Raw genomic sequence first — 17499 nt, forward strand, 5'->3', positions numbered from 1 at the left:
TGAGCTGCAACATGAGTGGGTCTGAATTCTGAGATATCTAAGGGGCTCTTCACTGCGTAAGCATCCGAATCTATTAGAACTTGTGCTTAACTTTGTCTGTTCAAGTGTTTTGAAATTTTCTAGCAAGCCTACACATCCAATATAATATTGAGTATACATAGCCATGTTAAATACATTATATTTTGTACAGATTTATTGAGGAGAATTTTGATATTCAAAACTTGTGATTTTTGTGTGATAAAGTGGTTGTAATTTACACTATAATCAGCATAGTTACAGTTAGCATAAAAATATTGTATAGAAGTAATTGTGAAGGATCTTTATTAAAGTTTACATAGAGAGCCAGTATCATTTTCCCTTTCACAGTTGCTATATCTTGAATCTAATGTTATAGTAGATTGTTTATAGACTACTACTTGTTCTGATATTTATTAATACTTATGAATAATTATATAAATACTAAATGTTATGCTGCCCTAAGTAAGTATTATGCTTTGTATCTGAGCTAGGCACTTTACATACATTATTTTTAATTCTTATAAAATCATTTAATGTAGTTTAATTGTGAAACTGAAGTCCAAGAAAGATAAAGAACTTACCAAATCCATATAATACTTATCCGCATCAGGAGTGGATGAAAATCATTGGTTAATCCAAAGGCAAAGCACATAAAAATTTTGTAAACTGTAAGGTACTATGCAATATTAATTGCTATAATTCTACCAGAAGAAAAATTTATATAAAGTAATTTTAATATTTATTTTCTTACTCATTACAATGTTAATTTTAAGTGGATGATTTATGCAGTTAAAATTTATTTTTTTATTTCAGTGATGAGAAAACAGGCTCAGACAATTTGAGTGTCTCGCTCATGGATGTATAAACACCAGTTTCTGGAGTATGAAACTATATCTTTCAATGCTAATTATATTCGCATTAATTTCTCAATACTTGCTGTACTTTTTGTTGGTCTGATGTCCAAGAGTTACTTCAATATAATGCAAATGTCACATGTAAAATTTATGAAGCAAAATAAAAGAAGATTAGGAAGCCAGAGTTTATGCAGGAAAATAATATAATCAGCTGTAGACTCACTTTGTTTTGAAGCAAACATGGATTTAGAAACCTGTATCTCCAACTCTGTTCTTTTAAGGAGTTCAAATTCCATACAATTACCAAATAGATATTTTCACATTTCTTTCCACTGTGATCAGAAAAAAAAAAGTAAGAAGGAAAAATATCTAAAGCATAATTTTGTTCTCAAGGCCTTTGGAGTCTAACTGTAAAGAAAAATATATTAATGTAGACCAACTAGTAGCAATAAAATACTCTACAATTATAAAATAACTTTGGTTTCAGGGTTTTTGACAGTAATAAATCAAAAAAGGCCAGAGTTAATGGAATCTTTAGGAGAAGGGCTGAACTTACATCTCGAACTGAAATGATACAAAATAGTTCAAGAGCAATAGAAAATTTTATGTTTCAAGATTGTTCCTTACTTCGCTCATTCATTAGTAACTGTCGTTTCCACACTCAGATATTGTCACATGACTACAAAAAATAGTAATACAGAATTTAATATATTGGTACAAATTGACCTATAGGCCTACAAAAATATAAAGAAAATAATGTGCCAATTTGATAGCTTTCAATCCCAAATTGCCACATGTATAGAGCAAATTATGCTATATTAATTAAACTAATTTATTCATATTTCTATTTATTTTCTAAATTATACAATAATTTAAAAATAAGTTATGAATATTACTTTTTAAAAATTTTAATAAACATTTATTGATTAGCACCTGTGTATTTTGCACAGAAGCATTGGAGATTTTTTTTTCCCCCAGTTTAAAATCTTTATTTATTTATTTATTTATTTATTTATTTATTTATTTTTATGATGACGTTGGTTAACGAAATACAATAAGTTTCAGCTGTACATTTTAACAGTAAGGCATATATATATTTACACTGTGTGTTCACCTCCCATCATTGGAGATTTAAAAAGACAATACATGACAGTTTTTCTTGACTCTATAGTTCTAATCAATTAAACAAATGAACAAGCAAAACCTTTGCAACACGTGAAAATGTTAAGGTAATTTGGGGAAAATATGGAAATATGAGATTAGTAAATCATATCAACAATTTAATATAAACTGTGAGAACCTAGCAATATGAGTTGTTCTCTATAAAATAATATATTATCGTCAAAATTCTAACTTCTCCTTTCGCGCTTTGCACCTGACACTTCCCACCTCCTTACTTCTTGTTTCATAATCTGACCTCGTATTTAACAAATGTAATAAACTTAGAGGAGTATAATTCTATTTAACTGACGCTGTTTATCTTTGTAGGATTGCTATATTTTATTTTTAAATACATTATAAGCCATTATAAACAACTATTTGACTTTTAAGAAATTACAAGAAAGGAAACATAGTCTTTTAGAAATAGATATTTATTTACTATTAAGGACCTTTTTTCATTTCCTTCTGTAAATTCCAGTCTCCACTGGTTATCACTTTTCTTCTGCCTGAAAGACATCCTTTTGCATTTCCTATGGTGCAGGTTCATAGAATATGATTCTTGACAGCTATTATTTACCTGAAAATGTCTTAAATTCACCCTTTAAAAATATTTTTGTTCAAAGTTGAATTGCTTTTCTTTCATTAATTTTAAGTGTTCTTTACATTATATTCTGACTGCAAATATTTTTATTAGAAGCCTGTAAATTTTCTTAACCTTGTTCCCTATGTGTAATGTGTTTTTCCCATTCAGATACTTATAAATTTTTATTAGTCTAGCATTTTGACTATGGTTTACCTAGCTGTGGTTCTTTTTTTGCTTATTCTTCTGACTTTCTTTGAGGTATAAGTTAGAGAAGTCTGTGCATCATTTCATCTGTATATTTTTTAAATCTCACACTCTTTTCCTCCAGAACCCAAATTACACTTGTTTTAAACAATTTAAAATTGGCCCAACAGATCCCTGATGTTATGATCATTTTATTTCATCTTTTTCTCTTCTATGATCTTCAAGGTAAATAATTTATATTGCTATGTTTTCATGTTCACTAATGCTTTCTTTTTATAATCTCCAGTATACTATAATCTCCATCTAGTAGGCTCTAGAATTTTTCTTTGATTCTTTTGTAGTTTCCATTTCTCTACTAAGATTCTCTATCACTTATTAAGATGATATTATCTTCTTTTAATATGTCAAAATAGCTTTAGAACTTTTAAACAAATTAAAGCCTTTAAATAATAGATTTAAAAGCTTTTAAATTGCTTTACTAATATTTCCTTTAGAATCATTATTGCTAAGTCCAATATCAGGCTCATCTTTGAAACGTTCTATTTTCTTCTCCTGTGTTTCCTATTCTTCTTCCTCTGCTTCCTCTTCCTTTTACTCCTCATCTTCTTCTTCAACTATGGATTGCATTTTCCTACTTATTTGAATTCCTAGTGAATTTTGATTGATTATTAGTCATTAAGAATAATGTTTTAGAGACTTTAGATTCTCTTATCTTCCTCAGAAGAATGTTGATTTTTGATTTAGAAGGGATTTGAATTATTTTCTTATGGCCTTAAACATGGGTAGTTTTTTTTTATACTTTGTAAATAAGAATCTGTAGAAAGCTCAAAGTGTTTGCCTAGCTCTGTAGCTTAGCAAGACTCAGTTTCCAAACTTTGTCTTCCTGTGGATCTTGTCAAAATTTGGCTTTAGACTTTATCAGGGTAAGTGTAGAATCGATATTAGTTTAGAGTATAGGTTCATACTCCCAAGGCTCCTTGTGTGTCTCAGTTGAATGTTAGAGATGTTAATAATAGGTTGATTAAATCTTGCTATCCTAGGAAGACCAATCTTTAATGATCCACCATACTACCCTCCCCTGATACTGTTCAACTTCTACTTTCTCTGTTCTAGCATTAAAGCAAAGAAAGAAGTTAGTTGGAAATCCTTGGGTGGTCTAGCTGTGTAGGTCTATAGTATTGCCGCCAGCCACCAATTTATAATAAATACACACATGTACACCTGGGCACCTGTTGCTGCACAAATCTATCTTCTCAATGCTCCATTCCACAAATTCTAGATATCTTATCTGCCCAAATTCTGAAATCTGCCTCCTCATAGTACTCTGTGCAAATTCCAATTCTCTGTACCACTGTTGGGTAATTGTTCCCAGCAGAGAGTTGGTAGGGCTCTAGGGCTGAAGATGCAAAAGAAGAAAACATTGTTCTTGGAATATAGAAAGCTTACTGTTGTGAAAACAGAGCTTCTTTCAAGAAGATCTAAATATAAAAAGCAGTCACCACCACTACTCAGTAAGGAGTTTGTAAGGGCAATGACTACAGTGACCTCTCTCTTCTGAGTTTTCATCTCCTGCTGTGTCTTACATTGGCCAAACTCAAGTGGAAATAGGAGAGCTAGAGAAAAATGGCTATTGATGCAGTCTATGATCAATCTCTCAAAAAAAAAAAAAAAAAGCGGGTAGAGATATTTGAGTGAGGAAAGGAAAAGTTAGCATATATAAGTTTCTGAATTTTGGACAATAAACCATTTAAAATTTACAGTGGAAACACTTATGTTCACATATTTATGTAATGATCATGGCATTGTGAAAATTTTACAAAAATTTTCAGTTTATTACCTTGAACTATAACATTATATACATATAAAAATGGTCCAATATTATTGAGGTAAATATAAACTAATATTTCAATAAATTTTATATACTAGAGCTTAAATAAGTTTAAGATGTTAAAGTAAGGCAGATTCAAAACCAGATATGATTAAATGATATAACTTTTACAAGATCAAATGATAATCACCTTTTTCTTATTTTCTAGGAGTTATACATGCCCTGTTGGTAATCCTTGCAAGATTTCTCTGAGCTAGGTGTTATTATCATTCTTAATTTACAGGGCAGTACACTGAGTCTCAGAAGGACTAACTAAATTTCCCAGGATCACATAGCTGTTAAGTGATAAAAGCCAGTTCTATGTAAATACAAAGTTAACTTGCTTAACATTTACAATCTACTGAGTGTAAAAGACAGTGAAGGTAGTGAGATGATTGATATAAGTATAGGTGACATTTCATTAAAGAGGAAAGTAATTATACAAACTAAAAAATTAATATTAAAATTTGTTCGGAAGATCTATAAAACAGTCCAGACTGAACAGGGCTTTCTAAAGTTTTTGGATTATTCAAAGATACTGGAATTGTGCCAAAATGCATTAAGTTTAGAGCACATATGGTTCATGGGGTATGATTAGTTATAATTAATATCCATTTAGTGGCTAAAAGTCAGAAGAAAATTAAGGTATTAGTAACAGAAATGTATTATGAAAAGCATCATATTAACGGACTATTTATTTTAATTTTTCTTTTATTCTGGGGGAAAAATTATAATGCTTATATTATTAGAGGTAGACTGTGACCTCTGTGGTCAATGTCTAATAAAACTTACAATTTCTGAAAATTTACATTTGCAATACTAATATATTTTAACCTGATATCTTATTTGACTATAATGCTTGGTAACTAAATATGTTGTCCTTCATATTTCTTTTCTGTTAATCAGATCAATTTAAAAGTCACTTATATTATAATTTTATTGAAATTTTTATTGACCTTAGCTTTATAATTACGTTTCAATGAATTGTTTATAAGTCCTCAAGTGATTCTGTAGAAATAATTCAGCTTTCATAATTTTTAGCTGGAATATTTGTTTGTAACAGTAATTGTATGCTTTTGAAAATGCATTAGAGAATCATGCCTTGAACCTAGGAAGCAACAGGAGACCACTGATTTCCTCCCTTTGACATTACAGGTTAGTGTTTACATGGAATTGATAATATTTGTCTAAAATAGTTTAATTTTCCAGATTGATAGGCTTTTCTCCATAGTTTGATCATTTCTACTTTCAAGAGACATACTCTGTCCCTAAGTGTTCTTTCATCACTAATTCATTTATTCCATTTTTCTCTTGATGTTTTTACTCTAGAATCTTTCAAATACCACTGAAAATGGTTTGGCCATTCTAAAAGTCTGGTAATTCAATTATTATGGAAAACGGTGACTATCCTAGGAAATTCCAGACTAAATTGACAAACACATGAATGTTATAATATAAAAGAGTCTAATGAACTCAGGATAGAAAATTATGTATTTTTTTCTTACCATCAAGAAGCAAATGAATGAATATTTTGGATATGTGGTATGGTCTGAGAAGCAAAGTTTGAAATGTATGGGCAGTCTATAACATGCCAGTGGAACAATATGAAAGATACACTCTAGAAAATATGCCTTGGGAAATCTCATCTTTTACCTTAAATGAAAATATATATTTATCTGATACTAGCAAAATAGAGTAAAAATGAAATGTCAAATAACTTTAACTCATTGAAAAAATCAACTCCAATTTGAATATTTCTTTATTTTCCCCATTCTCTATATTTTATTAGCTTTTCAATGATTCCTGTTATAGTACTTATCATATGTTTATAAATTACTTATATCTCTTGGGGTTGAAATACTGTTATAAAATTTTTATAAAAACCTGTCTAGTACGGTGTTTCGTGCCTGATCAGTGAAAAATAGTGTCTTGAGCTATTGAATCTGCTGTGAATTATTTCGGTCTGCAAGATTATTCTAGTCGATTATTGTAACATAGCTTGGACATAAGTTTTTAGAATGAAAAATTACATTGGTTTAAAATGATGCTGAGAAGGTGGTTCTGTGACAAGAAGAAAAAGGAATAAGTGATAAGAAATAAATATAAAGCAACATAGAGCAATTTCTAATTATGCCTCAGGTAAAGTAGCTTTTATTGGACCAATTCATTTTTCAAAAAAAATTATGAGAAATAAATAAAACCTAAAAAGAAATCAAGCAAACAAAAGTAATTTGTTGCTAGAACTAAATTACAAAAAATACTGGAGAACATTATTTAGATAGAAGAAAAATAAACCTAGACGAAAGGACTGAAATGATGAAAAGGTAAATATGTAGGTAAATCTAAATGAATGTTGAGTGATTAAGACAATGATAGTGTCTTTTTGGTATTTATAAGGTATGTATAATTAAAGCCTACAAAAACAATAGTAAAACACTATAGGAGATAAAGGTAGAGTTATAATATTCTAATGTCCTGCCTTTGTTCAGGAAGTGGTAAGAGTACTAATTTATCTTTACCCTAATAATTAAGGATGCATATTTTACTCTCTAGGGTTACCACTAATAAAATATGAAACTAACAAGATAAAAGAGAAAAAAAATGCCCACTTGATTAATATTAAATAAGGCACAGGGGGGGAGTTAAAAAACAAATAACAGATAAAAGAAACAGAGAAGAAATATAGTTATGTATTGCATAACTATGTTTCAGTCAAGACTGCATATAAGGCAGTGGTTCCATAAGATTAAAATGAAGCTGAAAAATTCCTATTGTCTAGTGACCCGGGAACCATCTCTTTTTTTAAATTATTATTATTTTTTATTATTTATGCCTATAGCACCTGGTTTTCCCAGGTGGTAGTCCATCCAAGTACTAACCAGGCCCAACCCTGCTTAGCTTCCAAGATCAGACATTGGGCTTGTTCAGGGTGACATAGGCATAGACCATTTGCCATGGCTCCACTGGGATGTGAATCCAGGTCCTTCTGCGTGTAAAGCAGACGTGCTAACTGCCACACAGTGGAACCACGTCCTAAGAGCCATCTTAATCTCTTAGTGCAGGGCCTTACTGTTTTGTGACTGTTCAAACTATCCATTGAAATGCTGTCAGCTAGAGATTTCTGCTGGCAATCACCTGGGCCACAGTGAGGTTCTCACAGACAATCTCCAATGTTAAAACTGCACCAACCCTGGTGGTTCTTATTATAATTCCAAGACATCCTTCAGTGATAACAGTTAGGAAACTTTAAAGAAAAAAAAAAAGATTTTTTTACTTATAGGCCCTAGAGTATAAAATGCCCTTCTGGGACCACACAATGAAGTCATGGAGAGAGGGAGGGAGGGATGGAGGGAGAGAGAATACAAATGTGCACTGCCCTGCATTCTGCTTTAATTGTCGTCAGGCATGGAAGTCTACAGTTTCACAGGCTCACTTTTTATTGATGAATTTAAAACATTTTTAAGAGCAGGAGTTTAATGTAAGGGAAAAGAAAAACACAAGTAGCACAATGGCCACTTATAAGATCTCTATAACAAAAGTTCTCATTTGGGAAGAAGGCCTGGCTCTTTATCTGAACATGAAGCCAATGCATTTCCAGATAACAGTCTTTGAAGAGGATGCCTCAGTAATCAAAGCTTAAGTCAGGCACTTGCATTGGAAAAAGAAAAGGTAACTGTCAGGGCTACACTCACTCACATGTTTGTGGTGATGCTGGTGTAAACAAATCTACTGGACTGACAGTCACAGAAAAGTATAGCACATACAATTATAGTAGTAAGCTATACTATCTACATTTGTGTAGGTACACTCAATGATGTTCACACAATGATGATATCACCTAACAATGATTTCTTAGAATGCATCTTCCTCGTTAAGAGGCACATGATTGTACATAAAAATTACAGTAAGTTTAAATAGACTAAATACTCCAACATAAAAGTAAAGATTGTCACATGAGCTAAAAAAAAAAACCTAAGTGCTACTTATAAGAAATCTACCTTGACTATATTATAATCATGATAAGTATAGGTACTAACTTATAAATAACTGAATGTATCTATATTAATGTCAAATAAAGTGGAGTTATGGCACGATAATTGATCGATCTAAAGAAAATCATTGCATAATAGTAAATAAGTAAACTAACCAGACAATGAAATAATTTTAATTCTATTTATCTAATAATATACTGTCCAAATATATGGAACAAAAACTGAAATAGAAGAAAGCGATAAATGCCCATCATGGAGATTTTTAACATTTACTCGGTAACGGTTTAAGAAAACAGGAATAAAATTAGTAAGAATAATAAAGATTTAAGCAATACCATTTAAAAATTTGACCCAATTGGCATATATTTACCTAATAAATGAAAATACTCATTTTTTAGAAACATATGTGGGAAATTTAACATCGCTTACATTTTCTCCCTTATGAAAGTCAGACACTTCAGCATTAACATTTGTGTGATATTAATTCAAAAATGTCTACCTACTCTGAAAAGAATGTAATAATTTAATGTGGTTTTATTGATAACAATCTGTATTAGAGCCATGGAATTATATTTTGTTAGCATATATGATACATTTGGGCAATAGTTAATTTTCATTCTCTAACAAGTTGGTAATAGAATTTTCTAATGTGTTTATTTAAGTAGGTATAGTCGAGATCAAAGACAAGGCAATAGCTAAATTATGTAATGGCTAAAGATAATAATTATAGTAAAAATAAGAGGAAGAGGAAAAGTAGAAAGAGAAGTTAACATATAATGTCACTATGCTTAAAATACTGTTGAAAGAGATTTACAGCTGTTAATATGTTCAATCTTTAAAACAGGTACTCTAATCATCTCATTTTACATACAAGGAAGCTGAGACAAACTAAGATTAAGTAATTTGCACAAAAGAAGTGCTAAATTGTGAAATCAGAATGTCTGATTTCAAAATCTGTGGCTTATCAAAAAACTGGTATTTTCAATGAAACTATAAATTATATTTTAAAGTTTAATTAAAGAGACAAATGTAGATAGATAAGAAAGTCTCAATGAATAAATTAATATTTAAGAATACACAGTAAAAAAAAATACAGTGACCTTTTGGAGAAATAAAACCAGATACAAATTTTAAAAACAGTTTTGAATGACTATTTCAAACTTCCTTATCTCTATTGTAATAATATTACACAGACATGGCCCAAATCAAAACACTATACTAATGGTGGATAGTCATATAATTTAAAATAAAATATATAAAAAATATTTTTATTATAATTAAATACATTTTTGTAATGTTTGTTACATCTATTGTTTTTTAGAAACCAAAAGTTTCCTTTTATATCTCAATCCATTTGAAGATATGTCATACCCCTAAAATAAAAGACAACATAAGAGTACAAGTGGAAAAATAAAATGATAATCATAGTTTAGAAAAAAAGAGAGAAAAAATTTTGTAGAGGGATCCTTGCTATTTTTAATGGCTTGAGTTTGAAATTGAAGGACCTAAAATTTTGTTTTAGCAGAAAATGAAGAGAAAAGAAGTTTCATTTAAGGAAAACAGTATGTTAAAATAAATGGAAGCAAGATAGTTCAGGACTTATTTATTTATTTTTTTGAAGGAGTAAATTATGTGGCCAAAGCACAAATTTCCTTGCCATTTATGGGGAAAGTTTTGATAAATAGCTCCAAAAAAATAATTTGTATTGCATGCCAAGGACTTTATTGAATTTTTCCATAGGATCAGCTCTGTTTTAGGAGAATGTCTCTGGTAACAATGTATAGAAAGGATTGGGCACAGAGGTGACTAAAGATGAAATAATACATTCCTCAGGAAGCAATTTCTGTAATAGTGATAGATGTTTATTGAGGAGTGTTCTTTGGATCAATACCTGTGGAAGAGAACAGCATTGGATAGAGAGAGGAGTTGAGCTGTTATTTCTTCCCAATACAGTGCTCTGCCAATCCCACAGAAAACCCTGGAAGAGGAATATCACTTTAGGTAGTTCTGAGTTGGAATGAAGGAATCAGGCTTTTATACACTCACATTCACCAGTCACTGAATGTGGGCTGCACTGGAAGAAGGTGTCACTTTGGCCTAGGTAGTCTTCTTAATATAGGCAATTTCATAAATCTGATTTGAATATGGCCCTATGACTGACAGCTGAGAGCAATCCTCCAGCCTTATTCCACACCACTGTTGAGAATACTCCTTTACTTCTGAATGGGCATCTCAGTATCCACCACAGAATTGCAATGACAGAAAGAAAGGAGACTAAAAGATATTAAAATGAACAGAGTATCGAGTGGGACTAAAATAAAGGAATATGGCCCTATGATTACTAAAGAATAGAATTCATAATTATAAAACTCTCCCCCCCCAAAAAAATCTCCTGGCCCAGATGGTTTTATTGGATAAGTCTACCAAATGTTTAAATAAATAAGATTTAACATCAGCTCTACACAATACCTTTCAGAAACAAAAAAAAAAAAAAAGAGGAAGAACACTTCCCAATTTATTTTTATAAATCTGGCACTACTTTGATATCAAAAAATAGATAAATGCAGCACATAAAAGAAAATAGAAGAAAATATCTCCCATGAATGTAGATGCAAAAACTCTTAGCAAAATATTAGCAAATAGAATTCCACAATATATAAAAAATAATTATATAGCAAAAATGAAAGAATGGTTCTATATTCAAAAATCAATGAATGTAATTCACCATGTTAAGACATTAAAGAAGAAAAATCACATAATCCCAATGCAAGAAAGTAGAATAGTGGTTGCCAGGAGTTAGGGGGATGGGGAAATTAGGTGTTATTGTTCAATGGGTATAACATTTCATTCACACCACATGAAAAAAGTTCTAGAGATCTACTGTACAATGTGCATATAGTTAATAATACTGTATACTTTAAAACTGGTAGGAGAGTAGACTTCATATTATGTGTTGCTTACCACAATAAAAAAGGTTAATTGTGACTACTAAGTTTTTTTACTTTCAAGTCTTTATCACAATAAAAAAGTGTTTCTCAATTAAAAAGCACTCTTTTGACGATGAACAAAAAGTAATGTCAATATAATTGGGCACTAAAGCCCAGTTGAGGTGGATAAACACAAGTGTGGGGAAAAAGTCAAAAGTAAATGCAAGAATGAATGTTGGTCAATCATGGACCTTGGTTAGCACAAAAGAAACAGAAATTTAAATACATCATTTAAAATACTGTACATAGTTCTCTACTATGTAGGAAAGGTAATATATGGACATCAAAAAAATTTAAATATGTATATTGTTAATCGAACTCTTGTTGACAATGTGACTCAAATCATGTAAATTTTAGTGCTTTTTTTTTTAGTATAAATTAACCGTTTAATTTTAAGTTGACATTAAAAGTTAAAGTATGAAAAATACAACATAAGGGAATAAATGCTTTTAAAGACAATCTACAGAAAGTTGCAATGCCTGTTTTTGAAACAGGTTTTCCACAAATATATACCGAATCACCCAGATTAAGCTTCATTTCCATGTGTTCGCACAGTAAAGTGTGCTTACTGCAATCACAATACTTACTATATTATGTAAAAATAATAATCTACATTTCTCTGCTGTCTCTTGCTGTAGTTTGTCAGTTCCATGGAGACAGACTAGGAAAATGTCATTTTTATCATGACATTTGTGATAAATAGATGAACAAACGTTGAAGATCATTAAAGAGGATTAGTGGAAAAGGATATTCTTTTATAGTACATTCTTCATATGTACCATAAAGAGAATTAAGAGCTGGGAATTTATGAGAGCAATGAGTTATAAAGAATAAGCAAAGTTGTTTCATTTAGAAATGTATATATGAAAGGCAAAAATGGATTACGAATGAATAACCAGAAACCTAATTATTTATATCTTAAAAGAGAAGTGAAAAAAAGGGAAAGAATCCATTTAAAAATCTTAAGGATATAAAGGGGCAATTCATAAAAGTACTATGAATGAATGAGAAATATATGACAAGATATTTGATCCCAATAAGAATCAGAGAAATGCAAAATAAAATAGTAAGATAACATTTTTTTGCCTTGCATAATTTGCTTTGTGAAAAAAATGGTGTCACTAAAATTGGTGTTGAAAGTGGGAAACTTCATAACATGGTGATAGTAGCAGAAATTTTTACATTTATTTAAGATAGTTTAGCTGTATCTAAATTTAAAATTCAATACTCTCATCTCTGGAATTCCATCTGAAAGATATTTCACGCAATCTCACAAAGATATACACCCAAGATTACTATTTACACATTTTTATACACAAAGAACAAAGTCTTTAATAGGAGATTTAGTAAATAAATAACAATATGGGCATATCATATGCCATGTAGCTATGTAATGATTACAAAAGAATTTAGTAGAATTATACATGCATGTTCGGAAGATAATCAATGATATTTTACAAATTAAATATAAAGATTCCAAAAATATGCATAGTATGACTGACTCCATTTGTTAGATATACGCATATATCTATGTTTGCCCAGAAATGGCCTAGAATATAAACACTAAGCTAATAAGAGTGACTAACCCGTGAAACATAAGTAAATAAGGGGAAATTTTGTAATACTTTTAAAAACTCTATTTCTAGTTATTTTGTATGTGAAAATTATAAACCTGTTGGAGAAATGTACTTTATTATTAAGAATAATATGATGTTTATCAAACTTAGATATCATCAAAAATAAAAATAACATGGCACATAAAATTTCCCAATAAGAAAGCTTAAAAATAGGTGCAATTTCTAATTTGCCCCTAAATTAAAAAAAAAAAAAGAAAAAGAAAAAAGAAGTAGAAGAAGAAGAAGAATTGAAATGTGTGAATCAACAGGCTCTTGAGGAATTAGTGGACAAAGCTGAGCATGTTATTTTAGGACATATGTCCTTTTTCTAAGACTATCAGGGTTATGGGGCTTGAGAATATATAAAACAGCCCATAGATCAATTTCTAGCTGAAAGGATTCATGCTTGCATTTAGTTATGAACTTCAAATTGGAAGCTGTTCAGGCAGAAAACTAATAGAAATGGGTGATAGCTAATTAACCTAAGGCTTCAAAGTAATTGCTCTGCAAGAAGCAATTTAAAAGGAACCTTTTTTTTTTAATTTTTGAAATCATAAAATGCCCTATTTGACATTTGGTACATGAGCAAAAATATATATGTATACACACAAATGCCGATTTTTAAAAACTTCTATCTTATTTAACTTCTCAGGATTTTTTCACTTTATTTAATTTTTTAATTTTCAAATACAGTTGACATTTAATATTATTTTATTTTAGTTTCAGGTATATAGCACAGTGGTTAAACAATTACATAATTTACAAAGTGATTAGTCTAGTACCCACCACCTAGTACTATACACAGTTATTACAGTATTATCGACTATATTCCCTATGCTGTACTTCACAACTTCATGACTATTTTGTAAATACAAATTTGTACTTCTTTATGACTTTACCTTTTTCACCCAGCCCCCATGCAGCAACCATCAGTTTGTTCTCTGTATCTATAAGTCTGTTTTGTTTGTTCATTTTGTTCTTTAGATACCGCATTATAAGTGAGATCATATAGTATTTGTCCTTCTCTGTTTGACTTATTTCACTTAGTATTATACCTTTCAGGTCCATCCATATTGCCACAAATAGTAAGATTTTTAAAAAAAGCAAAAGAATAACAAGAACTGTGCTTCATATTACATACTGAATTCCCAGGCTTAGGACTTTGCCTTGTAAGGAGATACGTGAAGTAGACTCCTGAAGTTAATATGTCTAGGAGGATAGGATTGTACTGATTAATCCAGTCCCGAGCTGTAGGCCTCACCAAGGGATTCAGCACAGCCAGCTACTCTCTCTGTAACATACAGCTGTTTGATAGAGAAATGACTGTACTAGCGAAAGAAGAGTGATCTAGTGAAGAGAGTGTGGAATGAATAAACATCTGAAATCAGCCTCTGTCTGCCACAATCTACAACTCTGGCTTCCCATCTTCCTTGCAAGTTTCCTCACACTCTTTAAAAATATCCATACCTATACTCATTCCTTCTCAGCCTCCATCTTCTCTGAGAGAGGATCCCCACATTTCCTTCATTTTCTACATATAGTTCTTAAAATACACATGCATTTGGGAGCATGGTGTCCCATATTAGCCAAACTAGCTAATTTTTCTCCTCCAAATTAGCTTGGTATCTCCAATATAAGTCTTAATGGCACTTAAGCTTTATGTATGACTCACAAATGTGGAAATAACATCCAGGTGAGGAATTCTCATCAGAACTTCTGTAACCCTGGCTTCCTACCTCTAAATCCAAGGTTTAATTGCATGTCAACTTGTCTAGATCCATGCTGAGGACTATCTACTCTCACTTCCACATAAATCTTAGGGTTTTATATTACATGATATGTCTACAGACTAACATATTCTTATAAATAAATTAATTCCTCAAGAAACATAGTAAGTTTTTTAGGTATCTCCAAGTGTCAAGCTCTCAATAATTTAGACTTCCTTTAGAACTACTACAGAAGTTTGTAAGTGGCCGCTGATAGTTGCCCAGGATTCAATTTTTGATTATATTTTCTCCCCAACCTTAGGTTTCACTTGGTGTGAATAAATTAGGATTGTGTCCATTTTGGACCAACCACTCTGGTCAGTGGCAGAGTACTTACACTGTTTTTTTTTTTTTTTTTTTTAAGGTCTGAGCCATTTATTCCTCTACTAGAATAAGGGTGAGATAGACTTTCTTAAAGCACATTGGCTCCATGGTAAAGATATGAACACTCAAAAGAGTTACCATGCTTTACTTAGAAAAATTGCAGTTAATTTTTTAAGATTGAAAATGCATACTAAAATCATTAAATTTTCAAGGTTGTTTCTGAGTGTCCAACATTATATTGAAAACTACCTCAGGAAAGAAAGATATCATGTTCTAGGATTATATTTGTCTTTTAGATAATTTAATGGATCATATATGTATACATGTAGAGGATTTCATTTTATCTACTGGTTCTAATGACTAATCACAATATATATGATAAATGACAAGTCTTCTAGTATTTTTCTAGTTGTTTCACCTTTTTAAAAAAATTATGTAGCTCTTTAATTATCATTTACAAAATTATTGTAACATGGGCCTTGGAAAAACAATAATATGTCTCCTGGGTTATTCTTGTTTTATATAATATTAATGTCTCTTTATTTATTTTTTTATTGCAGGATTTATTTATACATGTGGTGGAACTTTAAAAGGACTTAATGGAACTATAGAAAGCCCTGGTTTTCCATATGGATATCCAAATGGCGCAAACTGTACATGGGTAATAATAGCAGAAGAACGAAATAGAATACAAATTGTTTTTCAGTCATTTGCTCTAGAAGAAGAATACGACTACTTATCCTTATATGATGGCCATCCTCATCCTACAAACTTTAGGACAAGGTTAGTATATTTTGAATGGAAGAATGGAGGAAAAGTATTTTATAGGTAAAAGTGTTTATCTTACAAAGAATGCTTAACATTTTGTGGTGATTTATAATATTATTCACCAATTAACTATTATTCATTTGGAAATATACCATCTCATGAACAAATTAGCTCAGTATCTCTGACTTCATATTACTAACATTAATATTATGTTACAAAAAAGTGAAAGTAAATTGAATTGTGACTTCTTTAGAGAGGTTAAAGGTATTATAATTTTTAAAATATTTATCTCAAGGCTTCATTCTTTATGAACATAATGTATGGTAGAGTAAAAAGATACCATGTAATGTGTCTTTCATGGATATGTACCCAATTTTAATATATGACAATATGTAAAAATGCTTAAAAATAAATATTCATATGACAGTAGAATACATTATTTTTAGATGATGTATACAGTTTATAAAATTTAAATATCTGAAAAGTAGATCCTTTCATGTTACTAGCTGGGACACCCAAGTTTCTGTCCACAGAAGAAATTATTTATTTTCAAGTTAGTTGGTAAAAAAGGAATGAAAATTAGCTGGCACCCTATCTGTTATTTCAGTGGTTCTTCAGAATTTCTTTTTGGCAAATAAAATATCTAAACATATAAAATATTTTGCTGCCTTATCAAAAATTCTTTTTAAATGTAGATCAACTCTAATTCGACCAAGTTCAAATTTCAGATCTTGCATATTTCACTTAGTCCTGAATTTTACCAATGTATGTATATTTTTCTTCGAATGTGGTAAACTACTTTTCAAACATCTAGTTCAATATATTCTAAGCAGAAAACCTATAAGAATTAAAGACGCTTTACATACTTGGCTAGGTTTCCAATCATCAGAATGACAGTTAAAAGTTCCTGAATTGTTGTTTCATACTACATGGCTACACAAAGAAAAAGTCACTGAAATGATTACAGGCAATGTTCTTTTTTCCCTTTTTTTTGCGGGGGGGGTGGGGGCTATATATTTATTGCTGAGTATTTCTCATTTCTTCCTTCTTTCACATTGTTTAAGTCTTTCAATATTCATCCATTTCAAAAGTATATAGTATAGCTGACATATCTGACAGTGTTTATTCACCATCATTGCCAATATTATTAAAATCTGGATGTCGTTTGTTAATGATATAGCATTAGGTCAAGATAGGAAACACATAGCACTGTGTGTGTGTGCTTCTGCTTGCCTGTACTAGTGGGTATAGAGTGGGTATGAGTGTTTGCCTTCACCCGTATACATCCAATCAGATTATAGGTTGTAAGAAAAGGGAAGATAATTCTGAAACTGTTCGAGCCAGGTTAAATATATATAT

The 17499-nt window shown here is 30.7% G+C and overlaps 1 protein-coding gene and 1 pseudogene across 1 annotated transcript in view; one reads left to right on the top strand and one right to left on the bottom strand.

The window, feature by feature from the left end:
• CSMD3 (CUB and Sushi multiple domains 3) overlaps positions 1 to 17499 on the top strand; it is a 1016080-nt gene that overhangs the window by 98364 nt on the left and 900217 nt on the right. Inside the window, exon 2 of the mRNA XM_006916698.2 lies at positions 15933 to 16155. Coding sequence (XP_006916760.1) covers positions 15933 to 16155 — 223 coding nt within the window. The remainder of the gene's footprint in view (positions 1 to 15932; positions 16156 to 17499) is intronic.
• Positions 7518 to 7633, bottom strand: LOC112483706 (annotated as a pseudogene).

Source organism: Pteropus alecto, unplaced genomic scaffold (genome assembly GCF_000325575.1).
Source record: "Pteropus alecto unplaced genomic scaffold, ASM32557v1 scaffold164, whole genome shotgun sequence".
NCBI classification, from domain to species: domain Eukaryota; kingdom Metazoa; phylum Chordata; class Mammalia; order Chiroptera; family Pteropodidae; genus Pteropus; species Pteropus alecto.